Here is a 26,241-nt window from a genome sequence, read left to right as displayed (position 1 = left end):
AATAAACTGAAAAACTATTGTTACTTAACAAATAGACACACATCCTTCTACTTTTATATAGCTTTAATCAAATAAAAGCAAAATATTTTATATTATTTATTTTATTTTATCAATTTCAATAATGAACAAAAATTGATATATTTATTTTAAGGTAGGAGCCGGAGCCGCATCAAAATTAAACGGCTCCGACACCCTGCCTAACCTAATATAAAGAATTTTTTTATTTACAATTAGTACGTATTGCACAAGGCTTATGTACCAAGTTTCAAAATCTACCTCCATATTTTGTCCATTTTACTCACAGATTACAAATAAACGGCACCGTTTACTACCCCTCCCCTTATGTAAAGTCAATGTATGCCCTAATTAATGCCTATATGCAGTATTAGTAATGAAACATTATCATCGTTTTTTTTTTAAAAGGGATAGTTGCATGAAGTGCATTTTAAAAAATATTGTTAATTTTTTTCTTTTTAAATAATATAGTAATGCATAATATAAAGTTATTGATTAAAATTAAAAGATTTGGCCAGGGATTTTCCTAAAAAAAATGACTTTTTCATTTTTATTTTCAAAGTTTTTACATGTTATATACCTATCGCAAAATCATTTGATACAACTTTTGATCGCATTTACTAATTAATACCTAGAGCTTTTAACTTTTTATACAACAAAATAATTAGGTACAAGAGTATTCTATGATATGTATATTTTTGTAATATTGATGTAAAACTTACAAAGGAGTATATATATAAACTAGCGGCTTCGCCCCTAGCCTCTAGGGGCTTTGCCCAAGAGGTGATAAAAAAAAATTATTGCGAGAGACCATAAAGGACCATGGAAACTCCTTAAAAAAAAAAAAAAAAAAAAAAAAAAAAAATGGGGGGGGATTTTTTGGTTTTTGGGGGGGTTGGGGGTGTCCCACCCCCCGAGAAAATAGCTTAAAACCACCACAGGACCAATAGGTAGATACCCTGAAGAGTAGAATCCGATCGGTTCAGTGGTTACCGAGATCTTAAGGGACAGACAGACAGACGGACGGACAGACGGTCAGACGGACAGACGGACAGACAGACATCGTTCTACTTTGTATTATAGATATGTTTATATTGTATGGTTAGTTAGTTTGTGGAGATAATGTGTATATCGTCAGGAAACCAGATGGTTTTCTTTATTTTTTAAAAGTACCTATCCATAGAAAACCTGTCCTATGAAGAACCGGATGTTATTTTTTATGTTCTTTAACTTTAGAGAACTTGCCCTAAGGGAACCTCGGTTCATTTTTATATAACTCTTGTGAATTATTGTCAAATAAAAAAAGTTTGGTCAGGTCAAAGTTAAAAATTCTTTTACACATAATCATATCTATCCAATGCCTAATATATTCTACTAAGGCATATTTAAGTACACTACTCAAAGTACCTTAACTCTTTAAATGCACTTCGTGCTTTTTTTCTCCAATGGGTCATTGATTTTTTATTTTGATATAGGATACATGAATGGTTCATCTAATAAACTTGCTACCAATGCATTAATTCACTAAATTTACAAAATGTAGCCATACTTTTCTTTCTATTTAGCTGACCCAGTCAGAAAGCCAGGCATAGTACAGCGCCCAGAAGATGAACATCCAGATGCAGGTACTGTTTTTGGATGCTTGCGTAGTAATCCTATTATATAAAGTATTTTTTTGTCTTTAGCGAAGGATCTTGCTAACCGCTGAACTGATATTGTTCTCCTTTACAATAAATTTTGTTACAGGTCCAGGGAAGGTTTTTACCTATAATTGGGGAGTGTATCTTCACCCTCCCAATTAAAGGTTACCCCCCAAAATAAACTAGGTATTTTTTTTTAAAACTCAAATTGAAAGATGGAGGTAGCCGGGTCGAATTTGCCCTCTAACCTTAAGTATCCCTAGAGGTTCTAGGGGCTTCGCCTCTAGTTAGTAATAAAGTAAATTGTAGTTTTGCTTAATTTAATTTTTTCATAAGAAATGTTGTATACCGCTATCAAGTATGAATGAAATATTAAATATACCTATATAATTTTTAGTTCCAAATATCCCAATTTTGGTGGAAACATAAGGGAAATAGCACTTAGAATGAAAATTATGTAATGTAATTTGGCAAGATAGGTATACCTAATTTTTTTTTAAATGGGAGGGGGCGGTCGTGTACTTTTTGAAACTAAACTACAACTCAACTTTAAAAAAGGTTTACATCAATGAAAGGGAACTATCCACATACGGGAGCAAGTGATTCTAAGCACCTTCCAGCATTGATCCTTAGTATTTTTTTAGTGAATATACTAGTTATCAACTAAAAAGTTTGGTTTTACCATGGTTTTATATGAAAAAAACTTTAAAATGTAAATCGTTTTTTGATCCAATATCATCAAATGCTTTTTGAGTTCAAAGGACAAAATAAAATAACACGGCAGAAAAGCATTAAATGCTGTAAATTGCAAAAGTACTTAGATTAAACTGTTTACAATATTACATGGTACCAACCCTTTTTCTACATAAACATTTTTAATCAAAATAATATACTTTTGTGTAAAAGCTTTAAAAAGCAGTTTGAAACATCAAAACATTTGATAATATTGCACCAAAAATGCTTTGCTTTTAAATTTTTTTTCATATAAAACTAGGGATGGCAATCCGTCAAATTTTTGGACCGGATTCGGATTCTTACAAGAATCCGTCCAAAAAAATAGCGGATTCTCGTGGATTCCAGATTCTAGCAATATTTTAAAAGGCTTTTTAAAAAATTGAAAATTTAATTGCTACATATGTCCTAAAAATTAACGTTCTTGGTGTTTTCTATAATTCACTTCCGAGAATCGAACAAGATTTTAAAATATGTTATATATACCTAGCGGCTTTGCCCCCAGCCTCTAGGAGCTGTGAACCAACTTCCCCAATAAACAAAAAAAAAAAATTTTTGTGAGAGGGGGGGTTGGGGGTGTACCATCCTCCAAGAAAATAGCTTAAAACCACCACAGGACCAATAGGTATATACCCTGAAAAGTAGAATCCGATCGGTTCAGTGGTTACCAAGATCTTAAGGGATGGACAGACAGACACACAGGCGGACGGACAGACATCATTCTACTTTGTGTTATAGATGATAATAATGACAAGTATTAAAAACTCTAGGCTCTAATTTTAGTCTACCAACTAGCGGCTTCGCCCCTAGAGGCCTCTAGTGGCACTTTGAATGTTTTTTTTTTATTTGAAATATCTAATTAGAGAAATAATTGGTTTATGCTTCGTTCAAGTCTCTTTTTGGGGAGGGTTATTTTTTCTAGGGGCGATTTCTCTTGGGAGGGTGGTGGTACCCTCCCCAAAATAGTTGAAAACCTTCCCTGGACCTATGAGAAGCTACCCTGTTATGGAGAACCTGATCGGTTCAGCGGTTAGTGAGATCCTTTGGTACAAACACACAGACAAACAGACATCCTGTTACTTTAGTATAAGGATTAAGAATCCAAATCCGCTATTTAAAAACGGTTTCCGGATTCAGATTCCAAAATTGGCCAAAAAATTAGGCGGATTCCGGATCCCAGATTCAGATACGGATTGCCAACCCTATATAAAACCATGGTGATACCTAACTTTTTAGTCGATAAACCAAATAATAAACTTAAACCTAGTATATTCACTAAAAAAATACTATGGATAAATGCCGGAAGGTGCTTAGAATCACTTGCTCTCGTTCGTGGATAGATCCCTTTGGCATGGCTGTTGTTTTAAAGAATTTGGAACTGAACAAAAAAGTTTCTCTCAGAAGGTTAAAAATTATCTAAATGGCAGTTTTTGAAATAAGACAAAAATTTACGGCGGTTTTCGGCAAAAACAGCAGTTCTGCCGCCGTCTCCCCACGGAAAAAGCAAATGCTATGCCTAATTTCAGTGCTTTAACTCTTTTTTGGGGTTATTTGCTTTAACAAAGTTACAAACCTTAAACCTTACCTGGACCTATGATAAATTTTACTGTACAGAAAAACCTTCTCTGTCCAGTATTTATCAAGATACAGACATACAGACTTACACCCTATTACTTGTATATAATAATATATAAATACTACGCTGGGACTAATAAATTCATTTCAAAAGAAAAAAGGTCTTGCAAAAAGTCTTTATTTAAAACAAAAAAACACATATTAAAATAACTAAAGGGGTAGTTGCACGAAATGCATTTAAACTTAAATTTAGTGAACTGCTAATTTTTCCCTTTTTAATAGTTTGAACTACATTTTAATTTCTACCATGTAGTTTTAATAATATCAAGAAATGAAAATCGTATTCTTGTGATATATACAATGGATATAGTTGGCTTATTTTCACAAAACAGCACATTGACTATTTTTGTGATATCTTATTGTTTGGTATTTTTTATTGTAGGGTTGGCAATCCGTCCAATTTTTGGACCTGATTTGGATTCGAATGCTTACAAAAATCCGCCCAAAAATGAAACAGATCAATCCGTGGATTCCGGATTTTTTTTTTGACGGATTCCAGATCTTCAGATCTCGGATTCTAGCAATATTTTAAAAGGCCCCTTTTAAAATAAATTAGGTAATTAAATTTTATCGGGTACTGGGAAGAATCTAAAGCAGCGTTTTTTCATACTTTTACAAAAGCTTTTCTCCTATTTCTAGACCCTACATCGCCCATTTGCTAACCCTTACTCAACCTAACCTAACTTTGTTAAAAATTAAAATATATATTTAGACAAAAAAACTCAAGATGCTGATTTTAGCTTAACAATTAACATCCGAATCCGCTATTAAAATAACGGATTGCGGATTCAAATATTTCCATAAATTGAACAGATTCCGGATTGGATTGCCAACCCTAATTTATTGTAATACAAAGTTATATATGTTTTATGGTATACTCGTAACTTCTGCTCGAAATCATTTTTTGCACTTCATGCAACTTTCCCTTTACCAAAGATACTAAACTTATTTTTTCTGTGTTTTTTAGGCTGATGTTGTTGACAACGAACAACCTTAAGGCGGTGGCAAAGGTCTGAATGAGGTACAGCTGTAGTCGGCGGTCAAGCCGCCAGAGGAGACAAGAGCGAGGTGTTGAGACTCTGTGTGGGACTTGTCAATGGGACTGTTAAGTAAGTTTTTAGATAGATAGATAGACGGGCAGCATTCGATAGCTAAAAACGGTAGACACCGAATGAATGGACAAATGAAGTAGAGATTTTTGGTCAATTTAAAAGAATGAAAAAATAGATGTAAGTAGCTTGGATTTATAGTCAGGGGTCAGATAAAGTACCTAATCAATATTATTAAGAGTAATTTCAAATGATAAGTTGTTAGGTATTTAAAACCAATTTTTGAACTTAAAACTAGTGAAAATTCTTTTTATATTATTGCACTTAAATCTAACTCGATCAATTAAGATTTAAATGCATTTTTTATGGTCTAGTCTGCTTTTTTTATACACTGATAGTTTGTACAACCTGATCAATATCTTTACTTTCAGGAATGTCAAAGGATAACCTTACTCGTCATTCACCTGCCCACAAATCTAGATAAACTTTGGCAAGAATGTGCTGACTACACAGGCAAATGGGACCAAATGCGGGGACACCGGGACGAACACCTACCCAAAGCAGTAGTTATTTGTTAAAATGTTCTTTTTTCTTTTCGCTAAAAACTGATTTAAATCATATGACGTTTGTATATTTCCATTGAAGGGATACTTGCATGAAGTGCATTTGACAAGATTGATTGCAAGCAAAAATTACAAGAATATCATCTAACATAATTAATTTTTTATTACAATAAATAGCAATCAATTAGACACCATCAAAATAGTCATCAGAATGTTTTTGTGAATACAGGACAGCCATTTAAAATGCAAAAATCCAAAAAATATGATTTTCAAGTCTTGATATTTTTAAAACTACCTTGTAGAAAATTTAAATTCTTTCAAATACCTATAGATCATAAAGATGTAGGTAGTTTAAACTATTGAACATAAAAAAATATGCAGTTCAATAAATTCAAGTTTAAATGCACTTTGTGCAACTACCCCTTATCGTTTCTTCCTTGCTTTCCTTGATTAATGTCAATTGCTTTATCGGTGCTTTCCCTAAAAGTGCCTGCATGTATTCCCATGACTTTACCCTACTACGGGAATACAGTATCCAATATAACTTAACCTGACCTAAACAAACGAAAAATCAACCCCCCTTTTTTCCAATTTACTTCAAAGTAGGGGAAGGGGGTTGGCGATAATCTGTGCTTGACTAGGCGCTTTTAAGGGAAACCGCTGATGTTATTCTTTACTTTTTCCTTTTGAGTAGACAAATACATTAGGTTGTAGATCAATCTTTCATTGTGATTTTAAAAAATATTTTAATAAAAGTACCCAGGTATATTACGGGTTAGGACAATCGACGAAAAATTTATGTACAACCACAATTTCAATATACAAAATTGCTCCTTTGTAGATTTAAATTAAGTTTTGACACCTATGGTTTGTAAAATTCAATTAAGATTCTATTAGGTTCCCAAATTTTTTTTTTTTTTTTAAGTACAATTAATATTAATCTAATCTTACCCACCTTAAAGTGGATAATAATTTTTATGGGAAGTAAAGGTGTGTAAAGGGGGGATTTTAAATGCAACCATTTCGTAATTAATTTGCAAATGGCACTTAGAATCCGAATTTCGTTATGAAAATCCTATGTAGGTCTCTTTTCACTAAATTGAACAAAAAGTTGCAAAAGTAAAGGCTGTCGGCTCAGCCGTTAGGCCGTTTTCGGCTATTTTCCCATAAAAATGTCACAAGCCCTATCTAAACATCATACTCTTGGCCTCTCCTAGCCGTTTACATCTTGTTCTAGCCGGTAGCGACTGCTACTAGAAATTGAAAAAAAAATGGTAATTGGCATCATTAAACACGAAGCCGCTATCGGTTACTTCTACAACTTTTTGTTTAAATTAGGGAAAATAGATCTACCAAAGATTACGCATGCCAAGTTTCATAACAAAATTCGAATTCTAAGCGACATATGCGCATTGATTACAAAATGGTTGCATCAACCCCCCCCCCCCCTTAATTTGAGCTCTTTCTTTAATTCTTTATATTGTCTTGTTCCTTTATTCCTGTGAATTCATGTTCAATTATGTAATGCTCTCGTGATAGTTTTTTTGTTGAATTTTTTATTTAGTTGCACAGCTACTTCATATATATAATATACTAGCGGCTACGCCCCTAGAGGCCCCTAGGGCACTTGAGGAGGGAGGAGTCGAATTTGATAACCCAATTTCTTATTTTAGATTTTAAGAGAAAGTACCTACCTATTAAAAAAAATTTTGAAGGTGGAAATTTTTTTTTTTGGAGGGGTTATTTTTCATTTTTTTGGGGGGGGAGGGTTAGGGGTGTTCCACCCCCCAAGAAAAGTTATAAATCTTCCTGGGACCTATGAGAAGCTACCCTGTTAAGGAGAACCCGATCAGTTTAGCATTTAGCGAGATCCTTTGGTACAAATAAACAGACAAACAAACAGACACACAGACTAAGATCCTTTTACTTTATTATAAGGACTAGCGGCTACGCCCCTAGAGGCCTCTAGGGCCACTTGAGAAGGAGAGAGTCGAATTTAATAACCCAATTTGAAATTTTTTATTTTAGATTTTAAAAGAAAAAGTAAAAAAAAATTGGGGGGGGGGGGGCGAAATTTTTAATTTTAATTAAACAAAATTCAAACAATTTTTTTTTGGGGGGGGGATTTTTGGGGGTTTGGGGTGTCCCACCCCCCAAGAAGTAGTTATAAACCTTCCCGAGACCTATGAGAAGCTACCCTGTTAAGGAGAACCCGATCGGTTCAGCAGTTAGCGAGATCCTTGGTACAGACACACAAACACCCTGTTACTTTAGTATAAGGATTATCAAACTGTAATACTGAAGACCATGTATAACATAGTATTACACACAATATTCAGCGACTATTAAGATAAAAATCATAGAATTAAAACCAGTTTTGCTTGCCGATACCTTCAGCCCCTCACTTTAATATCCAGAAAGCTGTGTATTAAATTCTAAATTGTTAAGTATTTGTTATGTAATACACTTATTGATTGAAATAAATACACCATTTAGAAAGTAATATTTTAATTAAAGCGTGGCGACTCTACAATCCTAATATCTCAGTAAGTCTGTTAAGAATTACTTTTTAATATAGTTTTTTTTAGCAATGATAATTTATAAATTACTCTAAAATTTACTTTGTCTAAGATCGAATTTATTTACCAAAGATTGCATAGGTACAATTCCCCGATCTTGGACGACAATTTCACCATTGGGAAAAGAAATAAAATTTACATAGGTATATTAGGTATAATTTGATATAATTACATCAGCATTCCGATAATAATATCTCTTAAAAATAGGTTGTGTCGCAAGAAATATGATTTAAGGAATAAGAAATTTTCTTGATAAAAATGTCTTCAAATCAATTCAAAATTGAAAGTAAAAATCCTGAGAGGATAATACCACTTTTTGATTTCTACTTCGAAAACCTTTAAGCAATCATTAACATTTTTATTTGTCCTAAATATTATCCGAACAGCAACATCGCAAGCCCTTAAATATTTCTTTTCAGGTGTGCGTTTTACGTGCAAAATCATTACTATAACATATCGAAATAACATTTAAAATTAAAGTCCTTTCTTCCATCACTTCTTGTCTAAATACAACAAAGATGACAAAATCCATAAAAGCAAAGCTCTGAAATGGTAGGACAAGCAATCATTAACACTTGCATCAGAACTGAACAAACATAATATAAATGTATAAGTCTAAGTAAAATAGCAAGTAAATATGGTGACTCGTGCCACGACATGCCAGCAATTTTATTTTGGGTGCTACTCCCTTAGTTTTAGAGATAATAGGGTAAAATCTTTTTGGTTGTGTAACCCCAAGTTTTGGTATCTTTAAAAAAAACGGTGACTGGACCACCATTCGCCGCCGCCCCAAATTTTTTTTATTGCATTTCTCGCTGTATTAGGCAATTTGGAATCATTTGCGACCATGTTATTTTTAAAAATTTCCCATTGCAAGTAACCCTGGGACTTCAGTCATTTTTTTCAAATTCTCCTTCATCAAGGTAGATCTTAAATTCAGTGCTTTTATTGTACTTTTAAAGATATTGAAACAAAATCTTTTTGGGTTGGTCAGTAAAATATATTTTTATAAATAACTGCGGCGGTACCGCCGCTCCTGCCATTTACCACAGGTTTCCGCCGCCGCCAAAAAAAATTTGTTATTGCATTTCTCGCCGAATCAGGTAATTTGGAATCATTTGAAACCTTGTTATTTTTTAGTGGGACAGCGGGAGCGGCGGTTTTATTAAAGATACCAAAACTTGGGTTAATTAGTGACACAACTAAAAAGATTTTACCCAATTATCTCTAAAACTAAGGGAGAAGCACCCAAAATAAAATAGTTGGTATGTTGTGGCACGAGTTGTTGCAAACCTGCTTATAGACATATTTACATTTTTAGGACTTATATATAGAGCTGCTTTGCTTATAACATTGTACCTTATCGTAATTGGAATCAAAGGGAGTTATAAATAGTAAAAATCCCTATGTTTTAATGGATGTACAGTCTTTCTGGTAAAGATTATACATATAGTTGTTTGTTACGCTTCCTAAATCGATACGACAATTGAATAAGTGTGAAGAGCTAACTTTCTGGGTATACATATTACATACGGACGGACGGTTCGGACCCTAATTAAAACTAAAAGTAATAAAAACTACATTATCAACATCTACAAGTAGCGAAGTCAAATCATAGGATGGAAGAAGTATGTTATAATGGAAATGTTCAGTTCACATAACAAAAGAAAAGAGAATTTGCATAAACTCAAAGAAAATCACAAAACCTAAATACCTACCTACAGACAAAGTGAATTAGGTATAGTGTAGCCAAGCTTAAAAAAAAGACAAATATTTAATGAAAAAAATCTGTTAAGTTTAAAAAATATTTATTTATGTTAAAAAAATCGGACTGAGGTACATAGGTAAATAAAAAAAATACTATAGGTAATAATGATCAAATTATAGAACAATGAATTTTTACAGCTTTTAAATCTCATTGACAAATGGTACAAATTTCTATTTTGAGGTATATTATCACATACAATGTTAGATATATCACAAAAAATTGAATCTACAACTAAGATCGAAAACGTCATTTCCCGCCGAATTTTTATTTACCTTTTCTCGTCAAAATAGACAATTTCGAATCATCTGAGACAAAACTAAAATTTAAATGCAAATATTAAAATAATTCATCATATTGTATTATAAACAGCTGTCTGCGGATATAAAACTGTAAATAATAAGATTAATACAATTTTTTTAGCCTGGAGATGCCGAATGGATCTAATGTCAAACATGCCATCTTCTTTACACAACTTTACAACTTTGGATTTCACCTCCTATTGTGTTTGCACACACAGACGAGCTAACATCTCTAAAAATCACCTAAAAATTAAAATAGTTCATACCAAAAAGTGTTATTTTTTTTTGCAAAATTGCCACAGTGATACTTCCACACAAAGTACTTTGTATAAAAAAAACTTGTTACGTGTTAATAACTCAAATCTCAAAGTAATAAAAGTCAGGGAGTAAGGGAGGAGACAATGGGCAATTAATTCAATTTAAGAGTTTTCGCTGAAAAGCAATGAAAACCAGATTCATCCAGAAAATATGACCAAAATTGTAAAGGGATAATGGTAATATAATTTCTCGTATTTATTCAAATCCGGTGGATAGGAACCGGTTCTCATCCATACGAAAAAACTATGTCTAGCATCGTATTATATCCAGATTTCTACGAATAAAAAAATGTACAATCATAAGATTAAAACCAGTATTTTTAGCCCGCGCCTTAGGCACCTCGGGGCTAAAAAAACTGGTTTTAATATTATAATTGTACATTTATATCCGTGGAAAGCTGTTTATAATACGATGCGAGAAATAACTTTTCTTGTATTCATTTGAATCCGGTGGATAGGAACCGGTTCTCATGAATACGAAAAAAAACTATGTCTAGCATCGTATTATATCCAGTTTTCTACGAATATAGAAATGTACAATCATAAGATTAAAACTAGTTTTAATCTTATAATTGTACATTCTACATCCACAGAAAGCCGTTTATAATACGATACGAGAAATAACTATTCTCGTATTCATTCGAATCCGGTGGATAGGAACCGGTTCTCATCCATACAAAAAAAACTATGTCTAGCATCGTATTATATCCAGCTTCCTACGAATATAAAATGTACAATCATAAAATTAAAACCAGTTTTTTTAGCCCGTGCCTTCGGCACCTCGGGGCTAAAAAAATGGTTTTAATCTTATAATTGTACATTATATATCCGCGGAAAGCCGTTTATAATACGAAAAAGAAATAACTATTAAAACAAAATTAGTTCTAAAAAAAATCATTTAATTGAAAATTAAATTGCCAATAGATCACAATGTAGTAAACATTCTGTAATTAATCACTAGAAAAATCTTGTTTAGAAATTTGTCAACCCTTCTCATATATTTTTAACTGCTACCTAAATTCAAGGGGTTCTTAGATTTTTAATACATAAATATCACAGTAAAGTTTCTATACATGAAATGACATTTTCTTGGGAAAAAAATATTTGTTAAAACCAGCCATGAATAGCAAATTTTTCTGTCTGCAATATTCAAAACTAACTCAGCTAGTTAGCGGGGCATTGCCTCAAAGTCAGTCAGAAACTGCTGAATTCGTGCACATTCCCTTTACGCCAGTACCCATAGTCTGAGACTCTTGAAAATTGAATATTCAATCCATTGTCCCCTCCCTTACTCCCTGAATATTAGTACTAAAAGTTAAGCCAGAAATAAGAGTAGGTAGTGTTATGAAAATTAGGTTACCATATTAATTTATACTCCAACTCTGCTAATTATGTGCTATTAGAAACAAAATCAAAAGTGCAACTTAAAACCTACCTAATATCTCTTTCCACAGACATAGCTCTTGTGTGGATCTTGATTATGTTGTAACGTCCATTCAGGTCAGGTAGGGAAAATTTGACCTTACGTTCCAAACAACCAGGTCTCATAAGGTCAGGATTCCAGGGTGTCTGGCCTGTTTGTTACCTCCAATACCTGGGATAATGAATTTTGTGAAAATTAAGAGTATTGTGTATTTGTAATTGGTTGAATAAAGTTTTGATGGGCAAGTTATCTTCACATTTTTTTTTATTCAAGCAATAGCTGCCCTTGCACTTCCTCTGAATGAAAAATATAACGAGCAGATAAATAAATTGGCTTGTACCTATAAATATATGTATTACATTATGAAAAGGGAGGGGGCGGATGTGACACTTATAAAATCCAAATCTTAACATTAAAAGAAATCAACTTGGACTAAAATTTTGCAGGACAGTCGCTTTAATTAGGTACCTACATTGTAAAACTATGAAGAAACGGCGGCAAAACCGCCGCTTCCCATGACACTTGTGAAATTTTTATGAAAAAAAAGTTTATCTCAGATCATTCAAAATTGTCTGATTTGGCAATAAAAGACAAAAAATATTTATGGCGGGAAACAGCGGTTTTTGGTGAAAACCGCGGTTCCGTTGACATTCCTTTACAGTTCCACGAATCCACAGTGTACCTCTTTAAATCAACTGCCATGCAAAATTTCAGTGCTTTAACTCTATTTTAGTTGAGTTCATTAGACTTTTAGTTTTGGTTTTAAATACAGGGTGCACCACATAAATCCGGACTTTTTCTTATTTTTAAACAAATAAACATAAAATCGTCAATTTTAAAGATTTTATTGAATTTTAAAAACTGGGAAGCAACCTAGGTATATGACTATTAGATTATCTTATAAAATCACCGCCAGCCTCAATCACCGCCCCTACCCGCCCCCTGAACCGCCCACCGACCCTGGTCACCATGTCCCTGTTCAAACAGGAAAAGTTCTCCATGATAGAAGCAATAAGAGAGGTCTTTTTGGTATGGGCGCGTGTATTGGTTCATGCTTTAATGGCGCTCGAGGCCCAAAAGTCCATTGGATTAAGATCGGGGCTGCTGAGAGGCCACATCTCCTTAAGGAGTGAGTAACAGCAAGATCCAAATTAACCTATCTTTAAAGCTACCTTTTGACACGGCAGCTCTCATTTGGGCCACAATTAAGCTAGAACAACGTTTTATACCTTTTTCAAAATGGCACTAAGATTAAGATAGGGTTTTCAGTGCAATACATAGTCTGAAACGAGTTTCAAGGTTCCATATGGGCCCCTGAAGTCAAGAACCGAGATTTTTGACGTTTTTGACATCTTAAAATCTACCACGATCCACTTTGTCGGAGTACTACAGCCAAGTCAGCTTGGATAGAATTAGAGAGCTCTAGTCTTTTCTAGAGTTTTCACTAGGTATCTGATAGTATATCCAGCAAGTTTCATTAGCCCATCTCACATACAGATGGGCTGAGGTCAGATTAAGTAGGCCAAAGTCATAAATCAATGGTAATTTATCTGCGCAATTCGAATCTGCCTTGTTGAACATATGCACGGCCAGCACGGCGTACACGTCCTATATAGTTCAAAGATTTTCATGGGCAAAAAGGTCATTACCTATTACCTAAGCTTTTTATAGTGGGGTCAAACATCCTGATTGGTCAAGTAGTTTTGCGCTATGGCCGGGCCGTTTAAAAAAAAGTCCGGATTTATGTGGTGCACCCTGTAGTGCCACACCCGCCTCCCCCTTTACATAAATATATTAACAATTTGGCTTAATATTTATTTTCAAGATAAAACCATTAAGGCTAACCAAAAATCTTAACATAAATAAGTATCAGGGATCTTAAGAGATAACACAATGTACAATAAATTGATGAAAAAGTTGAAAAGTTTAAACACCAAACGATCACAATTAAAAATAGGATCAAAAGTTTTTAAGCTAACGAACGAGATAATGTGGTTTTTTAAAATTTGGATACCAGTGTAACTTGGGAGTACGATGACCCCTTCCTCCATTAATTTATAAGTATCAACTTAATAACTAGATGGGTACCTCAATTCAATATTTACTCTAACAAAAAAGGAAAAATACTTGAATTAGGTAGGTATATATCAGCGTATCTGCTAGTTTGTGTATAAAAAAAGCATATAAAATGACCACTCACATTAATATTTCCTCTGGAATCAAAACCATCCAACTGATTGTTCTTGCGTAGTTCTCTTACATCTCTAGCTCCATCGTCAAACCTAAATTATGTTTAAGTTAAAAATACACATAAGTTTTTTACGATGTAGATAGATAGATATTTGTTTTGTAGGTATAATCTAATTCTAAAGTTTAATTTAATCTATATTCGTTATTTATCGCATCGTATTAAAGACACCTTTCTGCGGATATCAAATTGAAAACATATTAGATTAAAACCAATTGAGTTAGTTACAGGGTTTGGCTAACAGAGCTGGTAAAATCCTATCACTTTTAAAAGCGAAGTTTTCTAAAATTAGGGTCGGTCCGTCTGTCCGTAATGGTTATTTTCGTTTTATTACACATTTAGAATTGTCCAATCAATTTCGAACATGATGTTTAGAAAGCATTGCAACTCTATAACTGTTACCAGAAAGACTGTACGTCCATTTTTAACATGCTTATAGCTTATTTTTAATCTTTTTGACAAACTATTGTATAATATAGTTATTAGAATAGACATGTTAGAATTATCCTATCGATTTCAAACTTTGCATGGTGATTCCTATGACAGTTAGATACGATTTAGAAAGCGTTGCAACTCTATATTCGTTACCAAAAAGTCCATACATCTTTGCTGATTTCTTTTTGCATTTTAACAACTTTTTTAAAGAATAATGATTCTTAGAACAGGTAAAGTATTATGAGCGAGGCAACTATAAAAGAATGTCCTTTTCTTTATCCTATATTTCAAGTAACTTAAAAATGCTGATTCTTTAAAGGTGCTTAACAATACTTGCTTTCTTTCGTGCCATGCACTCTGTCCATGGATAGTAAAGTTAAAATAATTCTAATATAATGTTCAATTATAATAATTTGGCGGTTCCTTGAAGGTATAGAGCAGTCCAGAACTAGAAAGTTTATAAATTCCAATAATACAAATGGATTTAATTACCTTTATTTTTCTATAAAAATGTTGGTTGGTTGTTTTTACTTTTGAGTTACATTTATTCTTCTGAAATAAAAAAAAATCCTGTTTACAAATTTTATCTAAAATTCAACATTATATTAAAGGTTTATTTAATTGTGTAAATCTTACGATTCTAATAAGTAATAAACTGATTGAGTTGCTCTCAATAGATGCTACAATTGAGAGTGAGGAGTGAGTTCGACTTCACTCCCCCCCCCCCCCCCCCCTCCAAACGAACCCAAGGGCCGCCATTCCTTATAATAAAGTAAAAGTTAATCTATCTGTATGTCTCGCTAGCCGTTGAACATTTTGACATCTCTCACAAAAAAAAGAGCTGTCGAATATGGACAGATATAACCGTTCAAATTTTGCTTATAATAAGTGTTGCGGAGCCGCCAAATTTTGCTGGAGCTGGAGCCGTAATTTTAGTTAAAAGACGGCTCCGGACTAGATAAATAAAGAGATTTTTTAAAAATTAAAATTTTCAGTTTTTCAAGTCCATTTTTATCAAAAATTTTACTTTTAGAACCTTCAAAAGTCAAAAGTAGACGTGGGAAAAAAATATGTCGAGTTTTTCTTGATGTTAGGTTGGAGCCGGAGCCGCACCAAAATTAAACGCTTCCGCAACGCTCCTTGTAATAATTAACAAAATAATGTGAATATATTGTTTTCAAAAGCGTCATTCATAGCTTTAGCCTGTAGCTAGCAGACAATTATCAATTTATCATAGGCATAATATCAGCTGACACCATAGTTGCCAGATTTACCAATTAATTATAAAATAAAATAAAATAATGCTATTAATAAATGTCGTTATTGAAAAATGTATTTTTAAAAAAATTATTTTTTATGTGTAAAACTTAAAATGTAATTTAATCTTAATCTCAGATAATTTGACAACTCTGTTTATTGTTTAGAGAAAAAATTCAGCGAACAACAGAAAAACTGATCAAATCATAGCGGCCAACTTTTGAATTAAAAAAAATATTTTATTTTCATTTTTATTTAAAAATTTATAGTGAAAGGCGGGAGTTAAATTAAATAAAAATAATATAGTTAGAGTACTTATCATATTTTTAAAAACAATAAAAAGTAATTTTGGAAACCATGATGAAAATTATTTATCCCATTCTCCTTTTACCCCCCTCCCCCTCCAATCCTCAAATCCTATTGGCTAGCCAATAGGAACTCGATTATTTTAGCTAAAACATTTTTTTTCGCAATTTAAATAACAGAAAAATAACTAATTTACGTCGTATAATTATATAAAATTACTTTTATATAAAAAAGATGACATTACAATATTAATTTTTAATACGACTGAACCACTAGAAAAAGTCAGAATCACCATTTTGTAATAAAAAAGAGCATTTTCCTTTAACCCCTCATTCAATATAAAATTTAGTGCAATAAAGACATGCTAAAAAACTATCTCTTTTGCAAGATTTTGATATTATCGCATTATTTCAATTTCAAAAGAAAGCCCATATTATACCCAATAGCGTCTAGTACATAAGTTTTCTTGATTTTTTGTTTAAAAGTAATTATCTTAAATTTTTCACGTTATTTTACTGTCAAAAAAAATTAAAGAGAAATAGTCAAAAAAAAATTTTTATATTTTTTTCATAAAAATCAAATTAAGAGGCTAAACTAAAAAAATGCCTTTCGATGCTGCTTATATTAACCCCTTCTAAACCACTGTTAAGTTATGAATTAGATTCTCAATCACTTTAAGATAACAAATTTTTTGAGGATGTAACAAAGCTATGCCACTGAGAAAAATCAGCTTGAGATCTTTAAACTATTTAATGATTTAAAATGTTTTCCTATATTTGTAGGAGGTTTACACATCCAGCAAATTTACTGTGGATGTGTTTTCGCCAGTGCAATGGATGTATTTATGACAAACTAAATTTTTACTGTATAAATGACAGTAAAATCGATCTTAATGTCACAAATACATCCAACACTGGCAAAATCCAATATTTTTATACATGTCAAAAATACATCTGACACTGGCATTTACACATCCATACTTTTTCAATTATATATTGTCATAAATAATCCAACACTGTCATTTATACATCCATAAAAATTTAATGTAAAATAAGAAAAAACACACTCGTATATTATTTGAGTTATAATGTATTTGTCAGGTTAAAATAAAATGCATGATGTGATGGATTGTTGTGATGATCTTGATCTTGTCACAATTCTAGGGTGTTGCGCTAGAACCTTGAAGGAATTTGTGTCATTATGAATCATGTAGTGGCTTCTTAACCCTTAACAGCCGGGCCCCTTGCCGCACCTTTATTGGTCCGAAGGGGCGTTGAACAACCTCCCCTATTATCTCAGCTCCTATTACAGCTGGAGGGCTAAAAAGTTTTGTGCATGTCCCCTGTTTGATGATGTATATCCGACTGGCGTTCGGCGGAAAAACGGCGGCGGTTCTTCATGAAATTTTGATATGGTATGTAGACATAAGAAAAGCCTAAGTTTAAAATTTAAATTTTCTAAGTCAAAAATTGCAGTCACAGGAGGCTTTAAAAAATTTCTGAAACCTGGAGGATCAGGACCTGCAGTATCATACCTGGAACCTGGAATTGACTTTAAAACCTATATTTCATATAAGGATTTACTATTGCAGGATATTTTAGTATTTTGGCAAGATAAAATGTTCTGTTTTAGTCAAAATATTATCTTAGCTCTTTACCTGTATGACCCTGCCAGGTTTGCTGGCATCCTTAAACTTCTATTGGTCACAGGCAACTTTCAAATTTTCCTAAAAAAATTGGACCTGCAGTATCTTACCTGTGGCTCAGACAACTTTTAATGCTCTAATTGATCAAGACAATAATAAATTATTACTCTCCACCTAGATGACTTGGCAAAGTTTGCTGGCGATCTTCAAATTAAATTAAAATTTCGAAGTCAATTAATAATTGCCTTTCATCTTCTACCTAAAAAAAAAGGTAGAAATAATATGAAAGTGGTTGTCATCCCCCCCCCCCCTCCCTCCTTCTTGAGCTAAAAAGGTGAAGACGAATAACAACAGTAGCTTACACTAACAACTATTAAGAGAAAAAAACAGAATTATTCTTATACATTTTTTTCTGATAAAAATCTTTTAACAATTTTGCATCATATGGAAAAATAAATACTCGAGCGAGAAAAAGTTATTACATAGGTATTGATTTTGTGGTATGCATGTTTATTGTTCAATTTTAAATAAAGAGATGTAGATTCCAATTTTATTAATTGAAGATCAGTCTTAAACCAATAGGATACGATTTTCCAGCACACCGATTCGGTTCAGAAACATTTATTCTATTCCGCTCTACCATTTGATTTCATAAAACCCATTCTAAAGTTTAATATTTTCAATTTAAAACGTTATTTTGTCTTTTTCACAACAGAACAAATATTAGAAACTGTTAACGTCTATTTGCCTACTTGAAAAGATATACCAAACTATCAACAATTTTTTAATTTTGTAATTGAAGGCATGGTGCAACAGGTAAATTAAAATCTTTGGATAAAAATTAAAGCTTTATTACTTTTTTAAATATTGGAATCTATACCCTTAATATAAGTCTTGAAAAAATTGGCAAAAATAAAAATACATTCAACTTTTAAGTCTGTAAAAATAAAATGGATCAATGGTAGGTATATAGTTACATAAAATTTGACTATTTCAGTAATGCAAATTTTGAATACAAGCTGTAACTTTAATAAGAAAGATGAAGTCAAAATCGACTTTATAATTATTAAATGAAAACATGATTTTTATAGATAAGACCTAAAAGTTGAGGGTAAATTAACAATGAAAACTAGGACTATTGTTTGTGTTACTTTATTATGATATAAATATTATAATAATAATACTATTAAATCTCTTTGTGGTTTCCAAAGAGTCTTTCTCTTGCACTTTAATTTCATGTGTAATTATTTTACAAATGATCAAACTTTTGTGTTCTTGGTCGCACTTGATTTTAGTAGTAAGAACTCGAGATTGGAAAAAGTATTCACAAAAAAAACATAAGTATGGAGCAATTAGAAACAAAACTATTATTAAATAATAAATATTTAAGATAAACAATATTATATTCGTTAGAAGTACTTGTAATTTTATTAAAGTTTTCAAAGGGTAAATTAAAACATGCAAAAATTTTTATTGCTCTTTCATACTATAATTTTATAGAACTTTTTCCGTTCTTTGTATAAAACAAAAATATCTGAAAAGGTAGAAGTTAATTTGATATACCTTTACATTAAAAAAAAATATATTAAGACAAAACTATACAGCCTCTAAATTTTCCGATATGAAAAGTAATCATATTTGGTAGAAAATAGCATTATGCTGAACAAAATATCAATCCCGTATATTGAAAAATATATTACTTTATTGACTGGCGGAAACTTAAAGACAAAATAGTTTTATCATCTGAAATATACTTCTCTTCTTTTTGTTTCTATTAATATATGACAAAAAACTAACTGTCAATATTAATTTTGATTAATTCTTACAAAGAATTATACGTGCAACCATTATCAACATGATATATTATTATTATGCGACAAACCAGGATTTTTAAATTAAACATTGAATTATACATAGAGGAAATAAATCAATATTTACAAAAGATATAAATAACAAAAAAAATAAACATTTCTTAATAAATAATAAACGAAAACGGTTCTGTCGAATTGTCAACTTTTTAGAATTAAACTCTTCTGGCGTTTTTGAGCGAATTGATCCTATCTTGCTTTGTCTCTTAATTAATTGGAAAGGCAATTAATAACAAGGCAATTCAAACATAAAAATATCCGTTTTACTTTTAGATCAGTGTTATATAAAATTCCGTAAAATTATCAAAGCAATAGGCGATGAAGAATTAAACGCTCGAATAGTTTAACAGTTAAAAATTAAATAGAAAACAAATGCAAAACTTTTGGATGCCTTAAAATTCAATACTTCAGATCCTTAAATGACATTGAAAAGGTACGATAATGTGACGCAAAATGGCAACAAAAAAAAATTATTAATTTTGTAGGTAAAACATAATTTTTATCTCCCTTAAATTACATTTTGTTAATTTCTCAAGTAAAAACTAATTAAGAAATAGTAGGTAAATAAAGCAAAATAAAATTGACTCAACATTAGCTATCATCATATTTAGAAACAAATAACAAGATTTTTTTAAAAAATCTATGTAATTAATCTACAAATATTAATAGCATAGACGTAATTTGTACTATCAAGAAAAAGCCAAAAAGCAGAGAACTTGTTTTGAATATTTTTACTGCTTTGCTTAACCCACAACTTGTACCTAGGAAAGACATATCAATCAATGACTTACTTTGCTACAAGGTAAATAAGAAACTCGAACAATGAAAAGCATTAAGTAAGAAATATTGTAGAAAAAGAGTGTTCTTTTGTAATGATTTCGTTAATCTAGGTATGAAGCACTTTTGTAACAGAAACAAATATTTTAAGCCATATTTTTAAAGAAATCACTTTAAGAATTTGGAAGGTTCTTACTAGTTTCTTAAATCAATTTGATTTTAAGATCTTAACAAGAAAATACCTCAGTGTAGAAAGTTTAAAATAGTTATTTTTGTATATATAGAACAAAGATTCGAAGCTTTGATCATTGTTCATTATAAAATATAAAATTTCTATCAGATGATATTTTCAAAAATATGTCAGGGGTGTATATTCTGCACAAGATTTATTTTTTTTTCCCTGCTACAAATTTTTTTATTTTTTTCCCCCCTAGATTTTTCTTAAAAAGTAGGGGGGGAAATAGAAAAATATTTAAAGAACTCTATATTTTATTTTTTTATCCCTCCTACCACACATTTTTTTAGTTTTTTTAACCAAGGAGGGGGGCGAAATGGAAAAAATGTTTTCAGTTTTCTCAATTTTTACATTTTTTTCCCCTCCAACCACTTATTTTTTATTCCCCCCCCCCCTGAGCCGGGGATCCCATGCAGAATATACACCCCTGAAATATGTTTAAAATAATAGGTAGTAAGTGCAATGTTTACCCAAGTCACCTATTTAATATTTCCCTAAAATAATTTTGTTTAATAACTTTACTTTAAACATCCCTACATATGCATTACTTAACATATAAAGATTTCCTAGGACAAAATTTAAAACTATAATGTTGACTTTTAGTGAATTAACAAGTATAGTAAAAAAAACTTGGAAATATACTAAAGGACGAATAACAAGTTTTCCAAACGCTTCTTAGATCAGATGAAAGTCTCTAATAAAACTTCACTATTAATAATATTAAAATATATCTTTTTCTGTACATTCACTATAACTGTATTGTCTCTGTCTATAAAGGCATCAAATTAATTTAAAAAGCAGCCGACGCCGACTTACAAATTGCGTTATTGTAACAAATTAGAATATCTCTCCGTCGATCCTCCCCCGGCTTCGACCTTGGTTACGGTCGGTTGGTGCTGAATGGTAGCATAACTCACAGCCTGTTGTTGAGGCGAAGACAAACTGGCATTGACGGACTGGACTGGCTGTGATACAACGACCTGTTGGCCGGACACAGTGCTCACTACAGTTACTCCGCCCGTGACCGAGCCAGAGGCGACTACAGTTCCTCCAACGATTGTAGTGCCGGCCGCGTTTTGAGAGTTTAAGTTGCTCTGGCGGTACGCGGCCATTTCGACGTCGTATTTTTGACGCTCCTCTTCGGCACGCGCCTGATATCGGTCTTTCGTTGTCTTGTCCATTTCCGCCCAACGGCGGCCAAGTTCTTTTGCGACGTCGCAAATGGAGTAGCTGGGATTATTTTCTTTTACCTGCAAAAAAAGTTAGAGAACTTTATTATTTGTTATAAAATTATTATCGAAGAAATGAGCATAAAAATTAATTTTGTTTAATTAAATGTTTATTTGTTTAAAAAGAAACTGGCCAAAAACCTCACCTTTAATCTTTCCTCAGTAGAGAAAATAAAATAAGCACTTAGAGGCTGTTTCGGAGCATTGGGGTCCTTCTTCTTTTTCTGGGGTTTGTACTGCGACATCTCCGCGTCGTATTGCTTCCTTGCCTCTTGATACCTGCCCTCGTATGATGCCTTTAGAGCTGGGTCCAGAGTTGCCCATCTTTTGCCTAGCTCCTTCGCCACCTAATTAAAATAAAGAAATGGCTAGGATGGTGTATCTTGGTAATAAATTATATATTATAAAAATATTTCGCTGACAAAAAAAGTGGGTATTTTCAAAGTAGATTTCAATGCAAAATCTTGATTTACACCTTTCAGGTTTTCAACATAAAAATATATAAATTGACAAGTTTTTTTTCTCGACTGCAAAGACCATTAAATCATTATCAATAATTATCATTTCTTCCTATTCTTGGGGAATTTTTGTAAATTAAAGGTTTTGATACTTTTCATAAAAGATAGCAGAGCTAAACTGATGAATATTGTTACAGAAATCTACAAAGATTTACAAATTTCAGAGCGCCTACTAATCAATCTATATATTGTGAATCTAGTTATTGGTTTTTAATAAATATTAGGAAATTATTTTCTAATACTCAAAAATTTAAACAAATTAAAAAATTAAATTAGTTAAGGTACAAAGGAGCAGTGCATTACAGAAAGGTGTTTAACTAGAAACGTTTTGGAGATTACTGTTTTAAAGGTCAATAAATACTGCCCTGCTGTGCAATGTTTAATTAAATTACCTCTGTGATGGACATTTCAGGGTTGATGTTCTTAACCTTCAACCTTTCCTCTTGTGAGAACAAGAAGTAGGCGGATAAGGGCTTCTTTGGAGCATTCGGGTCTTTCATAGGCTTCTGGTTTACTTTTTGTACCTAAAATATTCATGTCATGTGTTGTTTTACTATCCAAAATCTAAAAAAGTACATGTTTAACCTTATAGAGCAACTTTTTGATGCACGATTGGGTACTTTTTTATTAACTTCTACTTGTTATTTAGAACAGAAGCATTATATATATTGAAACATTAATTTTCACAAATTATTTATTCGCAAATTGCAAATTCATTTTTTCTACATAATTTATAAAATACCTAAATTCTTGTCTGTTGAAAAAAATATAAAAATTACCTGTACCATTTGATTGTTCATGATGATCTGTCCCTGCCTGTTCTGACCACCAGTGACCTGTTGCTGTTGTGGTTGAACATGCCTCACAACCTGCACCTGACCCTGATTGGTCGTAGTGTAGTTAATCAACTGGCTGTTGTCTACGACTGTGTTCACAACCTATATACAAGAGTATCACTTAGCTACTTACATAAATAAAATATACATTCTATATAAAATGCAGGCCAAAGATTTATATTTTTATTTGTTTCTGTAACCCTAAGGGTACCACAATCGGGAGTCGGTGTAGGGATGAAAAGAAATTTCATTTGGCATCCAAAAACTTTAGGTAGGTAGTTTTTAATTTAAATCGAATAAACTTTAATAGGGGTTCTATATTTTTCTTAACCTTAAATCATTAACTCCAGTAAAACCCACATGCTTTTGTGAAAATCACAGTACTGAACACATACAAATACCAAAGCTATAAAAAAAAATGTTAAAGTTTAGTTTTTAACTCATTTTCGTTTTTCATAAGGTTTGGCTTACAACTTATTTTACTAACTATACCTGATGTCCCTGAAAATTTCCAACATCTGAGTATTGAAACTGAGTCCCAAAATTTGAGATATCTGCTGTAGTGTTCTGAATTACAGTGCCACCCGCATTAACTTGGTTAACCTAAAATTAAAATTTTTATAGCAATGAATATCACTTCCTGAGGATAAATATTTGTGAATTTAAGTTAGAACTTCAAATAAATCCTTGAAGAGGGCATCGAGGACATCATTCATGTATGTTTGTTGTTTCTTCGAGTGAGACAATATTTTAAGTGAATCAAATAACACAAAAATAAAACTTATCACAGTAAAACAAAAACAAAATTATTTGAAATCATTACGTACTTAATTCAATATTATAGAACTGTTATAATAACCTGAAATACCTGAAGTTGGTTGAGAGCTGCCTGTTGTGCATTGCTTCTGTCTGCCATCTCTTGGAATCTGTCTCTCTCTCCCTCGGACAGGTTGTACCACCACACTGAGCATTGCTTGTTGAATTCTTCAATTTCCTACAAAGATTTTATAATTTTGAAACATAATTTCCGAATTTGTGAAACAACCAGGAGTATAAAAAAATTCAGTTAATATTCTTTAGAAAATCTCTTGAAATACCAGCGCACTTTAGAGCTAAAATAATGCAAAATTTGAATTTGATACTTTAATCAGGTAGAATTTTGTTCTTTGGGGTCAAATTAAATCCTTTTTTACTAGAAAACAACATTTAACACGGACAAGGAAATATTCTACCAATTTACCTAAACCGAAAATTAAATTTATAACTCTCTTTTTTTAACCAAATAGGCAGGTAGGTAATTAATTTTTTTAGTAGGTATGCTTAATAGGTCTTAGGTTAACAATTGTTCATGTCCGTAACTAATCTAGGTGGTGAACACTTCTGCTTCTTTATCGACTAACGATCAATATATCTACCTTGTGAATAAGTTCATCAGGGTACTGACGCTTGTGTTGTGCCCAGCAGGCCTGAACAAACACACCATATGCAGTGTTCTTCTGCACACCCCCAGTATCTGTCATTATAACAATAGTTAGGTTACGTCGTCACAAACAAAAGTACAATCTGAAATTGAAACATCATGTTTTAATAATTTTTATTATTATTTACACCAACAATGAATTAAAACCTATTTGGAATTACGCTCATAGCAAATTATCAATTAACTACAACTGTATGAAAATTAATGTCCTCACAGCGCTTTAATTCTAGTCTATATACAGATATTAGCACTGGGAAAATAGAATAGATTCAAACCTTCTACAGCTACATGCATATGAAGCTTACTTGTTAAGAAAACAACAGAGTAATATCGATCAAATATATGGTTTCTACAGCTTCCTATCGACACAACTGCGCATTTAAATATTTAATCATATAATTTTACAGAATAACAGAAAACAAATGATTAAATAATAACAAAAATCTCTTTAGAAATGGTGTGTTAACCATATAATAAATGGTGCACAGGTGCTTTTATTTACAAAACATAATAAAACGATAAAAACCATATTCACCTGTTTAACGTATCAAAATTTTTACAAATTTATTGTAGATAACATAAAAAATATAACAAAAAGTAGTGAAAAATTAGTAAAAACGTTATCAAATATTTAAGTACAACAATTTGTATAATTAAAAGGTGAAAAGTCACTTAAAACAACCAAAACAACGCTAAACGTCAAAATCAAAACAAACCGTCCGCCATCTTGGCACTGTCCAAACTCCCTCAGCCTAGGCCAAGCTAAGCCAATGCTGCTCTGTGATTGGCTAGCCACAGGTAAACAAACTGTCTCATTGGTCAAATGTATTTGTATTCACCAATGGTGACTTAGTTTTAATTTCAAACTTTGATGTGATTAGTGCAATTTACTTTTTAATGCAATTTGATTGGTTTAATATAATACAGCATTTCAAATAAAAAGGATGGATTGTCCAATGGCGATACGAGAATCACGACTGTTTGAGTTTAACCGGTTATGAACGCAGAGTTTCCAGCCAGCGCAGGCAGAGTTAGACTAGTCTAATATCGACTAGAAAAGAGTGTTGTAATGCTGCCGGAAACATACCCTTGGCCTGGCTAGCCTGAAGGACAAAGACTAGTCTACACTTGGAACAGCTGATCAAATGTAAATACGTGTCTGTTTGTATACATACAAGTAGCAGAAATTTACGATTTTTTATGTCATCCCCTCTATACTGTTTTATAGAGGAAGCGCGGTTATACCGCATTCGTTAAATACGGCACTGCCATACGCGGTTATCCAATAGCCAGCTTTTTTCCCTCTGAATCGTTAGGTCAGAGGATGCGCAGCTTTGTCTGCAGATTATATTCTTTAATATTTACCGAACGAAAAAACGTTCGAAGG

At 32.2% G+C, this 26,241-nt stretch overlaps 3 protein-coding genes and 1 long non-coding RNA gene across 36 annotated transcripts in view; 2 read left to right on the top strand and 2 right to left on the bottom strand.

Moving 5' to 3' along the window:
- LOC145311644 (UDP-N-acetylglucosamine transporter-like) overlaps positions 1-26,241 on the top strand; it is a 384,555-nt gene that overhangs the window by 337,018 nt on the left and 21,296 nt on the right. The gene's annotated exons all lie outside the window — the stretch shown is intronic.
- The window catches only part of LOC145311638 (uncharacterized), a 368,391-nt gene that overhangs the window by 337,006 nt on the left and 5,144 nt on the right, over positions 1-26,241 (top strand). The gene's annotated exons all lie outside the window — the stretch shown is intronic.
- On the bottom strand, positions 10,005-15,283 carry LOC145311646 (uncharacterized). Its single transcript, XR_013876742.1, has 4 exons — positions 15,196-15,283; positions 14,221-14,302; positions 12,033-12,191; positions 10,005-10,523 (listed from the first exon to the last, which is right to left on the bottom strand). It is a non-coding gene; the product is annotated as an uncharacterized LOC145311646 (long non-coding RNA).
- On the bottom strand, positions 18,304-25,860 carry LOC145311642 (uncharacterized). Of its 25 annotated transcripts, none has more exons than XR_013876725.1 (9): positions 24,790-25,860; positions 24,234-24,368; positions 23,867-23,977; positions 23,318-23,476; positions 22,931-23,062; positions 22,167-22,367; positions 19,794-22,041; positions 19,666-19,682; positions 18,304-19,474 (listed from the first exon to the last, which is right to left on the bottom strand). XR_013876725.1 is itself a non-coding variant. In XM_080150578.1 (7 exons), the coding sequence occupies exons 1-7, from the start codon at positions 24,892-24,894 to the stop codon at positions 21,616-21,618; spliced, it is 1,269 nt and encodes a 422-aa protein (XP_080006704.1). In that variant the 5' UTR covers positions 24,895-25,860; the 3' UTR covers positions 18,304-21,615. The 25 variants fall into 25 exon arrangements, 4 of the variants coding, with proteins under 4 accessions (XP_080006704.1, XP_080006706.1, XP_080006708.1 ...); XR_013876733.1 differs by lacking the exon at positions 19,666-19,682 and having other exon boundaries at positions 18,304-18,848; positions 19,010-19,061; XR_013876734.1 differs by lacking the exon at positions 19,666-19,682 and having other exon boundaries at positions 18,304-18,839; positions 19,010-19,061.

This window comes from Acartia tonsa, chromosome 2 (assembly GCF_053477335.1).
Source record: "Acartia tonsa isolate MP-2025a chromosome 2, ASM5347733v1, whole genome shotgun sequence".
NCBI lineage: Eukaryota > Metazoa > Arthropoda > Copepoda > Calanoida > Acartiidae > Acartia > Acartia tonsa.
This window is presented reverse-complemented; position numbering and strand designations above follow the sequence as displayed.